The 15,000-nt window shown below is 45.4% G+C and overlaps 1 protein-coding gene across 1 annotated transcript in view; it reads right to left on the bottom strand.

The window, feature by feature from the left end:
• The window catches only part of ablim1a (actin binding LIM protein 1a), a gene marked incomplete at both ends in the record, with an annotated part of 45,381 nt that overhangs the window by 20,663 nt on the left and 9,718 nt on the right, over window positions 1-15,000 (bottom strand). The window contains 3 exons of the mRNA XM_080529607.1: window positions 1,189-1,298; window positions 5,524-5,707; window positions 8,623-8,760. Coding sequence (XP_080385733.1) covers window positions 1,189-1,298; window positions 5,524-5,707; window positions 8,623-8,760 — 432 coding nt within the window. The remainder of the gene's footprint in view (window positions 1-1,188; window positions 1,299-5,523; window positions 5,708-8,622; window positions 8,761-15,000) is intronic.

Below are 15,000 nucleotides of genomic sequence, written 5' to 3'. Positions count from 1 at the left end.
CACACACACACACACATACACACACACACACACACACACACACACACACTCACTGTGGCGCCTAAGAAGATGATGACAAAAAAAGAAACATAGCCAGTCTTTTCTACAAATGAAAAAAATCATCCTTCCCTAATCTCTCCTTCATTAGATAGAGGAAGAGACAGATCAAACAAAGCTTTCTGCAGCCCCTGGGGATCGCATGTAAGGCATAAAGAGGTTGAGAAAATGGCGTGAGGGGACTCAGAATGCCTTATTTATAGGTGGGTGACCTTGGGTAAATGCTGTTTAACCAGCAACACAGAGAGTAGAGTAGAGGAGAGGAGAGGAGAGGAGAGGAGAGGAGAGGAGAGGAGAGGAGAGGAGAGGAGAGGAGAGGAGAGGAGAGGAGGAGGAGAGGAGGAGAGGAGAGGAGAGAAGGGGAGGGGAGGAGAGGAGGAGGAGAGGAGGAGGAGAGGAGGAGGAGAGGAGAGGAGAGGAGAGGAGAGGAGAGGAGAGGAGAGGAGAGAAGAGGAGAGGAGAGGAGAGGAGAGGAGAGGTGAGGAGAGGAGGAGAGGAGAGGAGGAGGAGAGGAGAGGAGAGGAGGAGGAGAGGAGAGGAGAGGAGAGGTACAGGAGCTGCAGACGCCCTTGTTCCAGTGGAAATGCACAGTCATGCATATTTTACCACTGCCTGTCTTCATGTTATTCATAAAAGGAACATGGCTAGTCCTACTGGAGCCTGGAGACTGGAGGGAGGAGGGGGGGAGAGAAGACTGATTAACAGCGATCTCCCATCACCACAGTCAACACAGGGAACTGGTGTTAGAGTAAGTACATATGGTATACGGCAGTCTCTGCGTGATTCAAGACCCGGGTCGTAGCCATATGTGTGAAAGGGAGCAGCCAGGCAATTGCTGGCTAATTGGGTCATGTGTGAACAGTGAAAATGCCCGGCTGACACAGGTCGAGATTCCATGCAATTTACAGGGAACTACGTATGTGTGAAAGGGGCTTAACACTCACTGTGGAAGCATGACTGAGCTACTGTGACAGAAGCATCATCGGAAAGTACAGTTGAGTTAATTAATGTATACTGAAATACTTCACACTGGGCGTCACTAGAGTTTACGACACAATGTACAATTCAGTGCTTTTTTGTCTCATTACAGTGGAAACATTTAAGCCAATGTATTTGAGTATGTTTGCTCACTGCTGGAGCCGATGATGTCCTTAGGTCCCGGGGACGTAGGCTGGATGCAGTACTGACACAGGCAGTCCTTCCCGTTGAAGGTGACCCTGTCGCCGGCTGGAAACGGTCGTCTGTGGGGGGACACCAACGGTCGGTCAGTAACCGGACAGATACTGTGGCATAGGTCACATACTATGCCTACCTTATACATACTATATTACTACCTTTGAACTACTGCGTATTGCACATTGCACATGTCTCCTGACATAGCTTCTTTTATACTTCTGCACATTAGATACTGTACATAAACTACCTCACTGTACATAGCTTATAACTGTATATAGCCCATAACTGTATATTGCCCATAACTACCTCTAAAGTATACTGATGTTTACAATACTACCTCTGCACATACTGTATTACATAGTTACCTATCACTACCATTCTTGTTCTATTCATATCATGCCCTTATATCACTATTTGCACTTCTGGTTGGATGCTAAACTGCATTTCGTTGTTTTGTACTTGTACTCTGCGATGACAATACAGTTGAATCTAATCTAATCTAATCTAATTTAATAAGTGCACCTACAGTATGCCAGGCTGAGTGTGCAGAGGATAACAGTGTTATGATGAGGTGGACGGTTGTCAGCGTTGTTGAAGTGTGGAGATATTGACCTTGTTTAAGCCGGTGATGCAGAATGTAACAGGTAACATGGTAGATTCAGTTATGGTATTCAATAAATAAAGAATGACTAAAATACAGTTATGTTATTAACTATTGTGACGGCCTCCTCCCTCCACTGATGTCTTAGGCCCTGTCCACACCTATACGTTTTTTTGATAAACGTTTTTCGTATATAAAAATATTAACGTCGACACCAGCATGTTTATAAACAATGTCTGTGTCCACATGCATACGCATGAACGCAAAATAAATGCTGTCATTGAGCATTCCACACCAGTAGTCGGCGAAATAATATTATCCCCATAGCCCCGCTGGCCAATCAGACGCCTCTGTCTCTCAATGTTCTCGATCATTAACTGTGCATTTATCTGTAAACAGGTTAAAAGTCCAGTTAACAGTGAAAGAACTAGAAGCACTTTGTTCACATCCATTTTCCTCGCTTGTGTAGCCTCGAACACCGTTGCCTGTTGTAAACATAGTAGTTACTGGTGCCAGGATATGACGTTGGAGGGAACAGCAAACAGCTGCAGTGTGCATGATCATAGAAATCTACGCGCATGATGACGTGACGAATACAAAAAGCTCCGTCTATCTCGTCCAAACGTCAAAAATATACGGCGAATATACAGCGTTTTTAAACATCTTCACTCTGGCAGGCGTTTTTTAAACATCTTCGTTTTCAGAGGGCAAAAACTCGTTTGCGTGGACGAACCCCCCAAAACGAATATAAAAATCCACGTTTATCAAAAAAACGTATAGGTGTGGACAGGGCCTTATTCTGATTCTGTGTTGCAGGATGGCAGTGGGGAGAGGAGGCCTGATTGGTTGATGCAGCACACCTGTGCCTGTGCCTATTCATAGCTTTCATGTGTCGTCACAGCATAGTGGAAACGCCCACCTGACGGGCAAAAGGCACTGCCTGTGAAGCTGCAGAGCACCAGGAAACACAGTAGCATTGGTTAGAAAACAATCATGCCAGATAGTTGCTGTGCAATCGGGTGTACAAACCGGCGAGGAGATAGGCCTGGGTTGTGTCTTTATAGGTTACCGAGTGAAAAAGAAAATAAAGAGAGGAGAAATGTGTGGATTAATGCCATCAAACGAAGTGTACCAGGAGCGGGACAGAAAGAATGGGTGCCATCAAAGCACACACGTCTGTGCAGCGAACATTTCATCAAAGGTAAGTTAGCTAAAGTAATGTTAATATAATTCGCTACAATTGCAAAGCATTTAGCCATTATCTGTACATAGCTAACGTTCATCATTTCTGCATGGTTTGTTTAGGTGGCTTGCCAAAAGGTTGCTAACGTTAGCATTAGCTACTAATGCCGTAACGTTATTATCGCCTTGATTCATAGGTTTCAAATCTGACGACCCTTTGTCTCCTGACTGGGTTCCATCAGTGTTCTCGCACACATCACCCAACAAGAAGAGGAAAAGGGAGAAAGCAATGGACAGGTACGAGCAGCACAACAAAATTATGAAAAAGCGTGAGGAGAAGCAGCAAGATGCAGTTGCCCCAGCACTGACAGATCAAAGCCTACCTGACATGGAGCCAGAGCTACCTGCTCCTGAGGCTGAGCAGTGTAACAACAACAGGTGCAAGGATAATGTTGCAAGACTGGAGAGGGAATGCAAGTACCTTAGGGAAGAGAACCGTCGGCTGAAGGACATGATCAAATTAAGTACATTTGATGAAGCCACCTTAGAAAATGATGATGAAAAAGTGATAACAATGACTGGAATGCCCACCTATGCCAAATTACACGTTGTTTATATGTTTGTCTTCTCCCTGTTACCAACTGGTACAATCCTCTCTCCTTTCCAACAACTTGTCTTAACCCTTATGAGACTCAAAATGAACCTGCCCCTTGCATTGCTTAGCTGCATCTTTAGAGTCTCCGTTCCAACTGCTAGCAGAACATTTAGAAACACCATTGATGCATTGAATGCCAAGCTTGTTCCAGCACTTGTGTTTTGGCCAAATAGAAATGAACTATTGCTGTCAATGCCTATGGTATTTAGACAGGTCTTTCGTAGATGTGCTTGTATAATTGACTGCTTCGAGATATTTATTGAAAAGCCTGGAGACCCAAGAGCAAGAGCACAGACATATTCAAATTACAAACACAACCATACCATAAAATATCTTATTGGTATCACACCACAAGGAACTGTTTCTTTTATATCTAAGGGATGGGGTGGTAGAACATCCGACAAACACCTGACTGAAAGATGTGGGTTTTTGGATAAACTTAACCCAGGGGATGTTATATTGGCAGATCGAGGATTTGATGTAGCAGATTCAGTTGGTCTTTTCAATGCACAACTTAAGATCCCAGCATTTACAAGGGGCAAAAAGCAACTGAGTCCAGTAGAGTTGGAGTCCACACGAGGGCTTGCATCTGTCAGAATCCACGTGGAGAGGGTCATTGGTGAGGCCCGAAATAGATACACCATCCTTCAGAGTAGAATTGGAATTCAAATGTGTGAAGCTGAACATCCTCATGCTCTTACACCTCTAGACAAGATAGTGCAAGTGTGCTGCGCTCTGATAAATGTTGCTCCCTCTATTGTTCCTTTGGGTTAGTACCTACATGGATAAAGCTGTATATGGTACGCACATCGACGGGTGCTGGGTGAATAAAATAAACTAGGAAATAGGATGTCCCGCACACCGTAGAAGATTTCTTTGTATGCCTCATCACAAATGTGTACATTTCATTTGGAAAAACTTCATATTCTTATGTACATTTAATGAAATAAAAAAACTGAACATGTACTGAAAGTTTGTTTTATTTTAATTTTTATTGTTTTATTAAATATTAACATCTGAACATGTTTGTCCTTTGTGCTGTGTATACCATAGAATGAATGAAGACATGTCAAGGTTTGTTCAGTTTTTTCTGACCAAATTTACTGACTGATGTGGCCTAAATGTAGCCTACCTGTTCTTCTGTCAAACTCAACCCTGTAAAGATCTCTTCACTCTTTGCCTGTAGTTCTTTGTCTGATAAAGCTCGATACTGGGGCATGTACAGTTGGCTTAAATGGGGATGGATTCTCCACCAGATATGTCCAGATGTCACCGAACACGAGATCAGGCAGGGACTTAGCTGCATTTAGTGGTTCAAACACAGCCGCGGGGGCTAAATATGGGTCGCAAGTGCCCAATATGTGTAGCTTTTCCGTGTATCTTGCTAGTTCTTCATGGGTGAGGTGGTCAAAATAGTCGGCAGCCGGTAAATTGCGTCCACTCGCCATGTTGCGCGATGTTGCTATGATCCTTTTTGCCCGTCAGGTTGGTGGTTGCTAGGGAAGAAACCACGTGACTGAAAGCTATGAATTCAGGCTGTGCTGGTCACACCAGTCTCTCTCCATACAGGAAGCATACTTTTTCACCCTTTGTTTGTGGCGGACCTTTTTTCTTATGTTCACACTTTACAACATTCCACACACATACAGATCACTCACCCACACCCTACACTGCTGATGATGCTGACTATCACATCTCATTTCTATTCTGCTTATTTAGTCTTTAGTTGATAATAAAATATAGATTATTTCCTTTACCCTCGACTTGTCTCCCTTTTTTGGTCACTCGCTCTGCGCCGTGTTAGTGACACATATGAACCACATGCAGTGAGGTGTCTGGGTGGGTCTCTTACTTGCAGATGGTGCAGACGAAGCAGGCGGGGTGGTAGGTCTTCCCCAGGGCCGTGACCACCTCCCCCTCCACAAAGTCCCCGCAGCCGTTACAGCGTGTCCCGTGCATGCGCTGGTAGTCCAGGGTACACAGGTAGTCCCCATTCTTCATGAAGAAACCTCCTTGAGCCAGGTCGCAGCCGCACGCTGCATGGGAGAAAACCAGAACCACTCAGTCTGTCTGCTCACCTAGCACTAGAAGAGCCACGATGGGGTCACGGTGACCCCTGCGAGTAAAATAAAGTTCTATCTTTGCACTCCATCAAATTTCAGGACCCTCCTTTTAATGACTTTTCCTAGATATGTGCGTTCTACCACCCAGTATCCTTACATTTTCAAAATCACATCAGGATAAGCTAGTATAAAGCTATTTTGCAGTTTTTCTGTATAGGAGGCAGGCTAATTTACAAGACGTGCCAACTAGTGGTCTTTGTGTGTAAATAGCAGATTTACATTCTAAAAAGGGGGTATGTTAGACCCCCAAGGCGGCTCTACTAGACTAGTAGGTAAAATAGGCACGGCTGTTCTAGTGCTAGCCAGCTATCTATTGATTACAGACATCCATCCAATCATTTGTCTATGCATGAGTGAGAAAATGTGCGTTTGTGTGTGTGTGTGTGTGTGTGTGTGTGTGTGTGTGTGTGTGTGTGTGTGTTACTGTGGGCTTTTACTGTGTGCATCGAAAACCAAAATGCCAATGCGACAGAAACATGTTCTTAATGGAATATTGATTTGAGTTTCTCTGAACAAGTACAACATTGTTAACCTCCTTTTATAGAATGATATGAACACGTGAATCTGAAGGACCCTCCACAGAAGGTATTGTACTGTGTGTTGAATTAGCAAAGCTGATTACAGAACATCAACGTCCCTGAGCTGACAATAGCAGAACTTGGAGACAAGCGTCTGGTGAAAGAATGAATGATGAATGAATGGTCTTTATTGTCATTAATACAGTACAGGTACCATACAATGAAATTTAGGAGGGGGGGGGGCTCCCCTGGTGCTTGGAAAAACATAATAATACTAAAAAACAAGAAGGGAAAAGAGCTGGTTTACATAAATAAAGGCTATGTACACTATACTACTATACTATACAAATACAACACTGTGCTGTACTCTATGCTATGCTATAAATATCCTAACATTTCCTATCTCTGAACCTTATGTACACGAGGGTTGTCATATTGCACATAGTCTTATTGCACATAGTCTTATTGCACATAGTGTTATTGCACATAGTGTTATTGCACATTCATTTAAAGTGTCGCAGAAAGAAGCGGCCTTGAGGGTTTCCTGCCACCCCCTGTTGCATTGTGGGGCCTTTTTGCCTACGTTTCCTCACATTCAACAGACAACCTTGCCGTCTACTACGGTGGACATGAAAGACTAAGAAAGGAAGACATCCTATTTTTGAACCATTGTTATTATAAGGGAGGACACTCTGATCTGTTGAAATCAGATATCTAGAATCATATGCATACCTCTGGTGACAGATCTGTCACTGTCACACTATGCCCATCATCTTACATATCATAGTATTAACATATTAGTATGTTAGTATAATAATAATAATAATAATAATAATAATAATAATAATAATTCCTTGTATTTATATAGCGCTTTTCCGGGGCTCAAAGACGCTGAAAGCAGTATGCATTAGTATGCAGAAAGTTGTTTTTCAAAGAAACATGTGAGCGAAATACTGTGGCACCCATTTCATGTACAAGACCAGCGTTTTGGCAGTTCAGACAATAAAAGAAAAAAGCCAAACAATTGCCCTACAGTATGAGTCATGTGCTATACAGCATATTGTGCCAGAACAAACGCGTGATGAAGTGTGATACTGTTTTGGAAAAAAGGACATCTGAGGGTGAGAACAGTTTGATAACTAGAGATAACTAGAGATGACTATAACTCTAGCCTAATCATCCTTATGCAACGTCTCACAATCAATCCTGGGAGGGAATGAGCCTCAGAGAGAGAATATGCTCTAATTGTATTAGGGCTCGGGGAAGACAGGATTAGTTCTTAATCTCCTGAGTGTTTGCATGATACCCAACATGCTTTATGAAAACTGAAAATGGCTTGGTTTGTCTGCAAACATCCAGAAGTGCAGTTACACTCAGCTCAACAGCTGGAGTTGCTGTAGTGTCGTGGTGAGTCGTAGAGATGTGAGTAGCAACTTACGATGTGGGAAACTCACTCCACAGGTATATAAATATGCAACGCCGCGACGCTTGGAGAGGACAGAATTAGGGCCTAATCTCAGTATGGGAGGAAGTGTTATTCTGGGGCCTTTGAAGAGAAGCCAAATCTAAAACGGTCCTCCAGTAAGAGATTAGCTTCCATGACCATAAACAGAGGTTCAGCCAACAGGAGTCTCTTAGTCTGTCAGTCTGCTCGCTGGCAGGCGTCTCTGTGGGTGGTTAAGGGCCAATGAGACGATGTCAGAGAGGTTCATCTGGAATGGGAGAACTTGAAAACAGTGAGAGATTCACTGTAACCCCTGAAGGTTTACACACAAAGACCACTAGTTGGTGCGTCTTGTAAATAAGCCTGCCTCCTACACAGAAACACTGCGAAATACCTTTATACTAGCTTATCCTCATGGGATTTTTAAAATGTAATGATACTGGCTGGTAGAACGCACATATCTAGGACAAGTCATGAAAGGAGGGTCCTGAAATTTGATCGAGTGCAAAGATATAAAAAGAAAAATTACTCACAGGGTCAAATGACCCCACCCATGGCTGTTCTGGTGTTAATGACCCCACCCATGGCTGTTCTAGTGTTAATGACCCCACCCATGGCTGTTCTAGTGTTAATGACCCCACCCATGGCTGTTCTAGTGTTAATGAACCCACCCATGGCTGTTCTAGTGTTAATGACCCCACCCATGGCTGTTCTAGTGTGAACTATCTGGATACCTCAGTAATTGTGATTAAGACAACAGAATGAGCTAACTGAGTGTGAACTGAGTACCAGCAAGAGCCTCTCAAGACTAGAGGACCTGGACCCACTGTGAGAGTACTGAGGAGAGCAGGGTTAAACACTGTTACCTTTACAGGTGAAGCACTTGAGATGGAAGTGCTTGGACTGGACTCGCAGCACCTCACCCTTACATGGCTCCCCGCACTTGTAGCACTGGATCAAGGGCTTCTCTGTGGAGGCGTGGTGTGTGTCCTGTGCATGGGCCACTGGAATAAAAACAAAGATGCATATTATTACCAGTAAACAACTGTAATATCAACATATCACGCTAGCCAAGCCAAAATATTGCAATGCAATGGATTCGGTGAGTAATCCTACACTACTTCCTAGTTAGTGTAAAGCAGTGGGGATTACTCACTGAATCCATTGCGAGTCTGAACATTCTGATTGGTTGGCGACTTGTTCCCAGTTTCACCAGCTGCTGTCACACATGAACAGCTGAATGAAATGACATACATAAGTTATGGTTTATTGATCGTTCTCAGCGTTAGCCCCTGGTTGTATCGACGCAGGAGAGAGGCAGGCAGATGCCCTATCAGTGACTCCTCCACATGGGGCCATGGATAAGGACCAACCGCTGAGAGCCCAGACACACACACACACACACACACACACACTCACAATACATACACACACACACACACACTCACATACATACACACACACACACACTCACACACACACACACTCACACACACACACACACACTCACACATACACACATACATACACACACACTCACACACACACACACACACTCACACACACTCACACACACTCACACACACACACACACACACACTCACATACACACACACACACACACACACACACACACACACACACACAGAGACACACACACACTCACACACTCACACACACACACACACACACACACACACACACACACACTCACACACACACACACACACACACACACACACACACACACTCACACTCACACACACTCACACACACTCACACACACTCACACACACAGCAGGAACATGAAAGGAGCCCTGCTCTTTCTCTGCTGTGATGGATCATTACTGAGATGCTATAATAAGAATGACTGAGGGTACAGAAATAGTCTCATGACCAATCGATCATCTACGATAATGAGACACATTGGATTATTGATGACCTTATGTGGTTACCTTTCTATATCCGGCGAACATTAATCTGATTTAGAAATAAGATAGGGAGCGATTGGAAATGTCAAATGTCAAACAAATTCAATCTTTCCTCAGCCTGCCTAAGGTCTACTTACAGTCCAATATGCCACAATCATGACTCACTTCCTGCCTTTCCTTCCTGCCTTTCCTTCCTGCCTCTTCTAATTGGACAGGCAAAGATACTGTCACAATAAAAGACTTGTATGTTGAGGGAAAGCTAGGGTCTTTCCAGCAATTCCAACAGATATTATGGTCTATGTGTACCATCAGATAATTTGTATAGGTACCTCCAGAATAGGGATTTTATTAGGACTCATATAGCACATTATGAGTGTATGCCCGAGCACAACACACTCAACTGCATCCTTCGCCATGAACCAGGCATTAAGAGTTCAGTTTCTTTTTACTGTGTTCTCTTACAGGCCCAGGTAGTGACAAACTGTAAAATGATTGGCTATAAAACTATGGCACCAGATCCATTGCTTGCTATCTTTGGATCAGTGGTTGTTAATCCTTCAATCAATAAATATGAGGGGCAGGCAATTTCCCTCTGCACACACTGTTAGCCAAACGCTGACGTTGCTATTCATGTACTAACAGAGAGGACATATTTCGGAATCTATGGCGACCCTTATTAGATAAATGGACGGCTACCTGTGTCAACGCTCACACCTAGAGAGGCTCCCCGTGCACTGGAACACAAGATGTGAGGATATTGGAGACGAGATAAAGAGTTACGGAGGTAGTGAGGTGGGAGGGGGGAAGGTTGGGAGGGAGGGAGGGAAGGAGGGAAGGAGGTAGGGAGGAGGGAGGGGGAAGGGGAAGGTTGGGAGGTAGGAGAGAGGGAGGTAGGGAGGTAGGGAGGAGGGAGGGGGAAGGGGAAGGTTGGGAGGTAGGAGAGAGGGAGGTAGGGAGGGAGAGAGGTGGGAGGGGGGAAGTGGAAGGTTGGGAGGTAGGAGAGAGGGAGGTAGGGAGGGAGGGAGGTGGGAGGGGGGAAGGGGAAGGTTGGGAGGTAGGAGGGAGGGAGAGAGGGAGGGAGGGAGGTAGGAGGGAGGGAGGTAGGGAGGGGTGGAGGTACAGTCGGAGGGTCTAGCTGTCTGACCCCTCTGTGTCCCCAGTTTCATAACAGACAGAAGATCAATGAGTCAAGCCTCAATGACAAAGGCCTTGGACCACAGAGAGATCGACTGGAGCCTTACAGCACCGGTGAAGGCTCAGCACTCTAATGTGACATGGCACTTCAGCACTGATGAATTACACCTTCTGTAACTAAGGGCTAGAGTACGTCCCCGCTGTGGCCATTATAACTCAGTCATAGTGAATACACAGCAGTGGCAGCACAGGTACTCTATATTATCACTACAAGTAACATACTATCAGTGAGAGAATACACTCACTCACTGTCTGGCTGTCTGTCTGTGGTGATTTCTGACTCTATTGTGGATGTGACTGTGAGCTCTGTTGTCTCTGCCTCATCAACCAGAGGATGAAAGGGCAGATGAGACAGGAGAATGAGGCTGGCGGGTCACTGCCAGAGACACCAGGAGCTGCCAGCCAGCAAACTGGTTCTGTGGGAGCCAGCACACTGGCGATCGATCACAAGGGCGTCCCACACTAACATACGGTGGACGGTGGACGTACTCAAGAAAGATGCAGGAGCGGAAAGTAACCGGCGAGCTAGCCAGATGTACGGAGGATCGGGATGACTGGAAGCGCCGACGGAGGGCTCGTCTGAGGAGGACCTAGTAAAGACAGACATGACACCGAGGCTAGCCTGCACTGCTTTGTCAGCCTGATACAGGAAACAGAGAGGAAATATATCTAGTCATGATGGAGGGGGAACACTGCACACAGAGCACTGAGCACCCCCAATCCAAGCTCCCACCCTCTGGAACTCTCTCCCCACAGTGATCCGCAATGCCCCTACCCTGGCCTGGACACCTTCAAATCAGCCCTCAAAACTCATCTGTTCACCAAGGCCTTTGGCCCCTAGTCTAGTTTTGTCACTGTCGCTGTCTTTTTTTTGTTTTTTCTTCTTTTTTTTTGTTCTGTCTGTCTGACTTTCTGTCTGTAAAATCTGTAAAGTGTCCTTGGGTTTGAGAAAGGCTCTATATAAAACCAAGTTGTTATTATTATTATTATTATTATTATTATTATTATTATTATTATTAAGCTCACAGAGAGTAGGGGCAGAGGCAGAGGGCTGCTTTCTGCCCTGACCGACCCACCCCCACACCCACCCCCACCCACACCCCCACACCCACCCCCACACCCACACCCACCCACACCCCCACACCCACCCCCACCCACACCCCCACACCCACCCCCACCCACACCCCCACACACCCCCACACCCACCCCCACCCACACCCCCACCCACACCCACACCCACACCCCCACCCACACCCCCACCCCCACCCACACCCACACCCACACCCCCACACCCACCCCCACACCCCCACCCACACCCACACCCCCACACCCACACCCCCACCCACACCCCCAACCCCACCCTTTTAAGGAAACCCCTGTGTTAGCCCCTGTGTTAGCCCCTAAGGAAACCCCTGTGTTAGCACTAATGCAGGTTTTAGCCGATGCACAGGAGGGAGCTGGAGGAGAGTCCCCTGAGGACAGATGTTCCCGCCACACGTGCGCTCAGCCCTTTTGGTAAATAACAGTAGAGTTATTGATGGAGGGTGGACAGGAAAGCCTACTTCCCATGGTTCAAGGCACATAAGCTTTCATTTCCTCCTGGCTAGATTAGCTACTTTTTAAAAATGAAAAACAGTCAAATGTATTGGTACATACAATACACAAAATATATATTTCAGTTTTTCTATATTTTGAAACCCTATGTTCACCCCCCCCCCTTTGTTTTCTGTAAGTCATCTTTTTAATATTGCCTTTAAATGACTACATAATTATATAATGATTGGAGCACTTTGAGCTGCAACGTTTGCAGGAAAAGTGCTATACAAATAAAAGTTATTATTATTATTATTTAACTCTGAGACTGAAAAAACGGTGTACTTTGTGGAGGAAAAACAGGGAAACACCCCTATCGTGTGTCTGAGAAAACCTCAGATATAAGATATAATAAGCAGTCATCTCTCCTCAACACTGGCACTCCTCCCACAGGCCTGGGTCCCAGATGTGTCTCAGCCCCCCCGCCCGCCCTCCCCGCCCACCAACACACACACACACACACACACACGTGTCTGGATCTCACATCCAAGCGAGTGAGTTCAGGAGTGGCATGAGCCACAATGAATATCAAAGGACTTTAATCCTCTAAATAGTCCCTCTGAGGAAAGGGTGTGTGTGTGTGTGTGTGTGTGAGAGAGAGAGAGAGAGAGAGAGAGAGAGAGAGAGAGAGAGAGAGTATTAGTGGGGGAGTGTAGTACTGTTCAAAACACCACACAGACATAACAAGGAATCCGAGAAGAACCTCCCTCTTATGAATATGTATGGCCTTATTCACAGCCCCCACCGCCCCGACCCCGGCACCAGGGTCCCAAACAAAGCACTTCAAACACGGGCACAAATTGAGGGGAACATATCTCCCTCTACCAGCCCCCCCCGTCCATGAATAACTTACCCCTGGGGACCTGACAAAAAATAATGATCTCTTCTAAATGGCAGGATACGTAGACTCGAGCTAGACCAGAGCATCTACTGCAGTGCCCGAACTAAAAAGATGGTAGGCCTACACGACACTCATAAAATGCATGACTGACTTTCAATTAAACCACTCAGCTGGTAACTCTCCCTGTGTCCAGTCAAGCCAAGTCTCCAGAACGACAAAAGTCATTGTCTCACTCTAAACACACAATCCTAAATTTCGTTGTTTGGTACCTGTACTGTAGCAATGACAATAAAGACCATTCATTCATTCATTCCATTCATTCATTCATTCATTCATTCATTCATTCATTCATTCATTTCAATGCAAACTAGTGAAGAGATGTTTTTGTCATTCACAGCCTAGATATACAGTATTCTGTTCTGCTTCCATGATTCTAACTCAATGGGGATTCAGGTACGCAGGCCTGTGTTACTGATTACAGACTGTCTACAGTAAGGACTGTCCCTGCCTAACCCACCGTTTCTCTGCTCCTCTGTGAGCTACTTTATGCTGCTTCTGTGCACCGGAGCTCAGGCTGTGTTAACAGCGTGGAGGCTCTGCTACTCTTTCAGGAAGAGAGAGAGAGAGAGAGAGAGAGAGAGAGAGAGAGACAGAGAGAGAGAGAGAGAGAGAGAGAGAGAGAGAGAGAGAGAGAGAGAGAGACGTTTCAAAGAGACGGCAGTACCACTGCAGTGTCTGCACCACGTGGCTAAAACAGGCAGGGGTATGAGTGACGATTGTAAACAATTAGGAGTCTTCCAAGAATGTAGAATGTAAAAGCAAACATAACATAGTTGATAATCATCTCTTTTTACAGACAAGCTAGAGTCAGCATACCCTTAAACATAGGGACTGCACAGGAAGCAATCACACAGAGACACATATGTACACGCACGCACGCACGCGCACACACACACACACACACACACACACACACACGCGCACACACACACACACACACACACGTACACACGCACGCACGCACACACACACACACACACACACACAAAGACATATTACTGAACGGGCCTACCGGGCCCAGGCCCAGGGGCCCCAGAGATCAGGGGGCCCTTTGCATTTCTTGTCGCAGGGATGCCGGTAGAAAATGTCCTACTGTAACTGGGACAAATGAGATTCCTTATATGAACGTAAAAAAAATATTTTGAATATACTTTTGAATATACTATTTTGAACAATTTTATAGGGGCCCACGTCTTGCAAAAAAAAGAGAAGCTTGTGTGGGCTACATAGTTTCTATAGCCTACTCAGATTCTAATGCGAATACAGGCTACATTCCCATTGGATTAATGAGTAGGCTATAGAAACTAGACACTAGAGGGCGCTGTCACTTTGTGTACTGGGGGACAGGTCACGAGGTCAATGTCACGTGGTCACGAGGTCAATGTCATTAACAAAGAACTTGAGACTGACAACGCACAGGTAAAAATGGAGCACCGTCACACATTAAGTGGAGCAGCTAAACGAAAGATAAAAAAAGCAAAAGAAGCAAAACAATCTGATATTTTACATCATGTTCCTCGAATTTCAAATTTTTTCAAGAATATTACAACAAATGAAGAGAACAACATTAGGGTTGCGGGGGAGGCTGACGAGCCCACCGTGGGAGATGAGCAACAGCCAGAGCC

The sequence above is a fragment of the Nansenia antarctica genome, assembly GCF_963989245.1.
Source record: "Nansenia antarctica genome assembly, chromosome: 1".
Taxonomy (NCBI): Eukaryota; Metazoa; Chordata; class Actinopteri; order Argentiniformes; family Microstomatidae; genus Nansenia; species Nansenia antarctica.
This window is presented reverse-complemented; position numbering and strand designations above follow the sequence as displayed.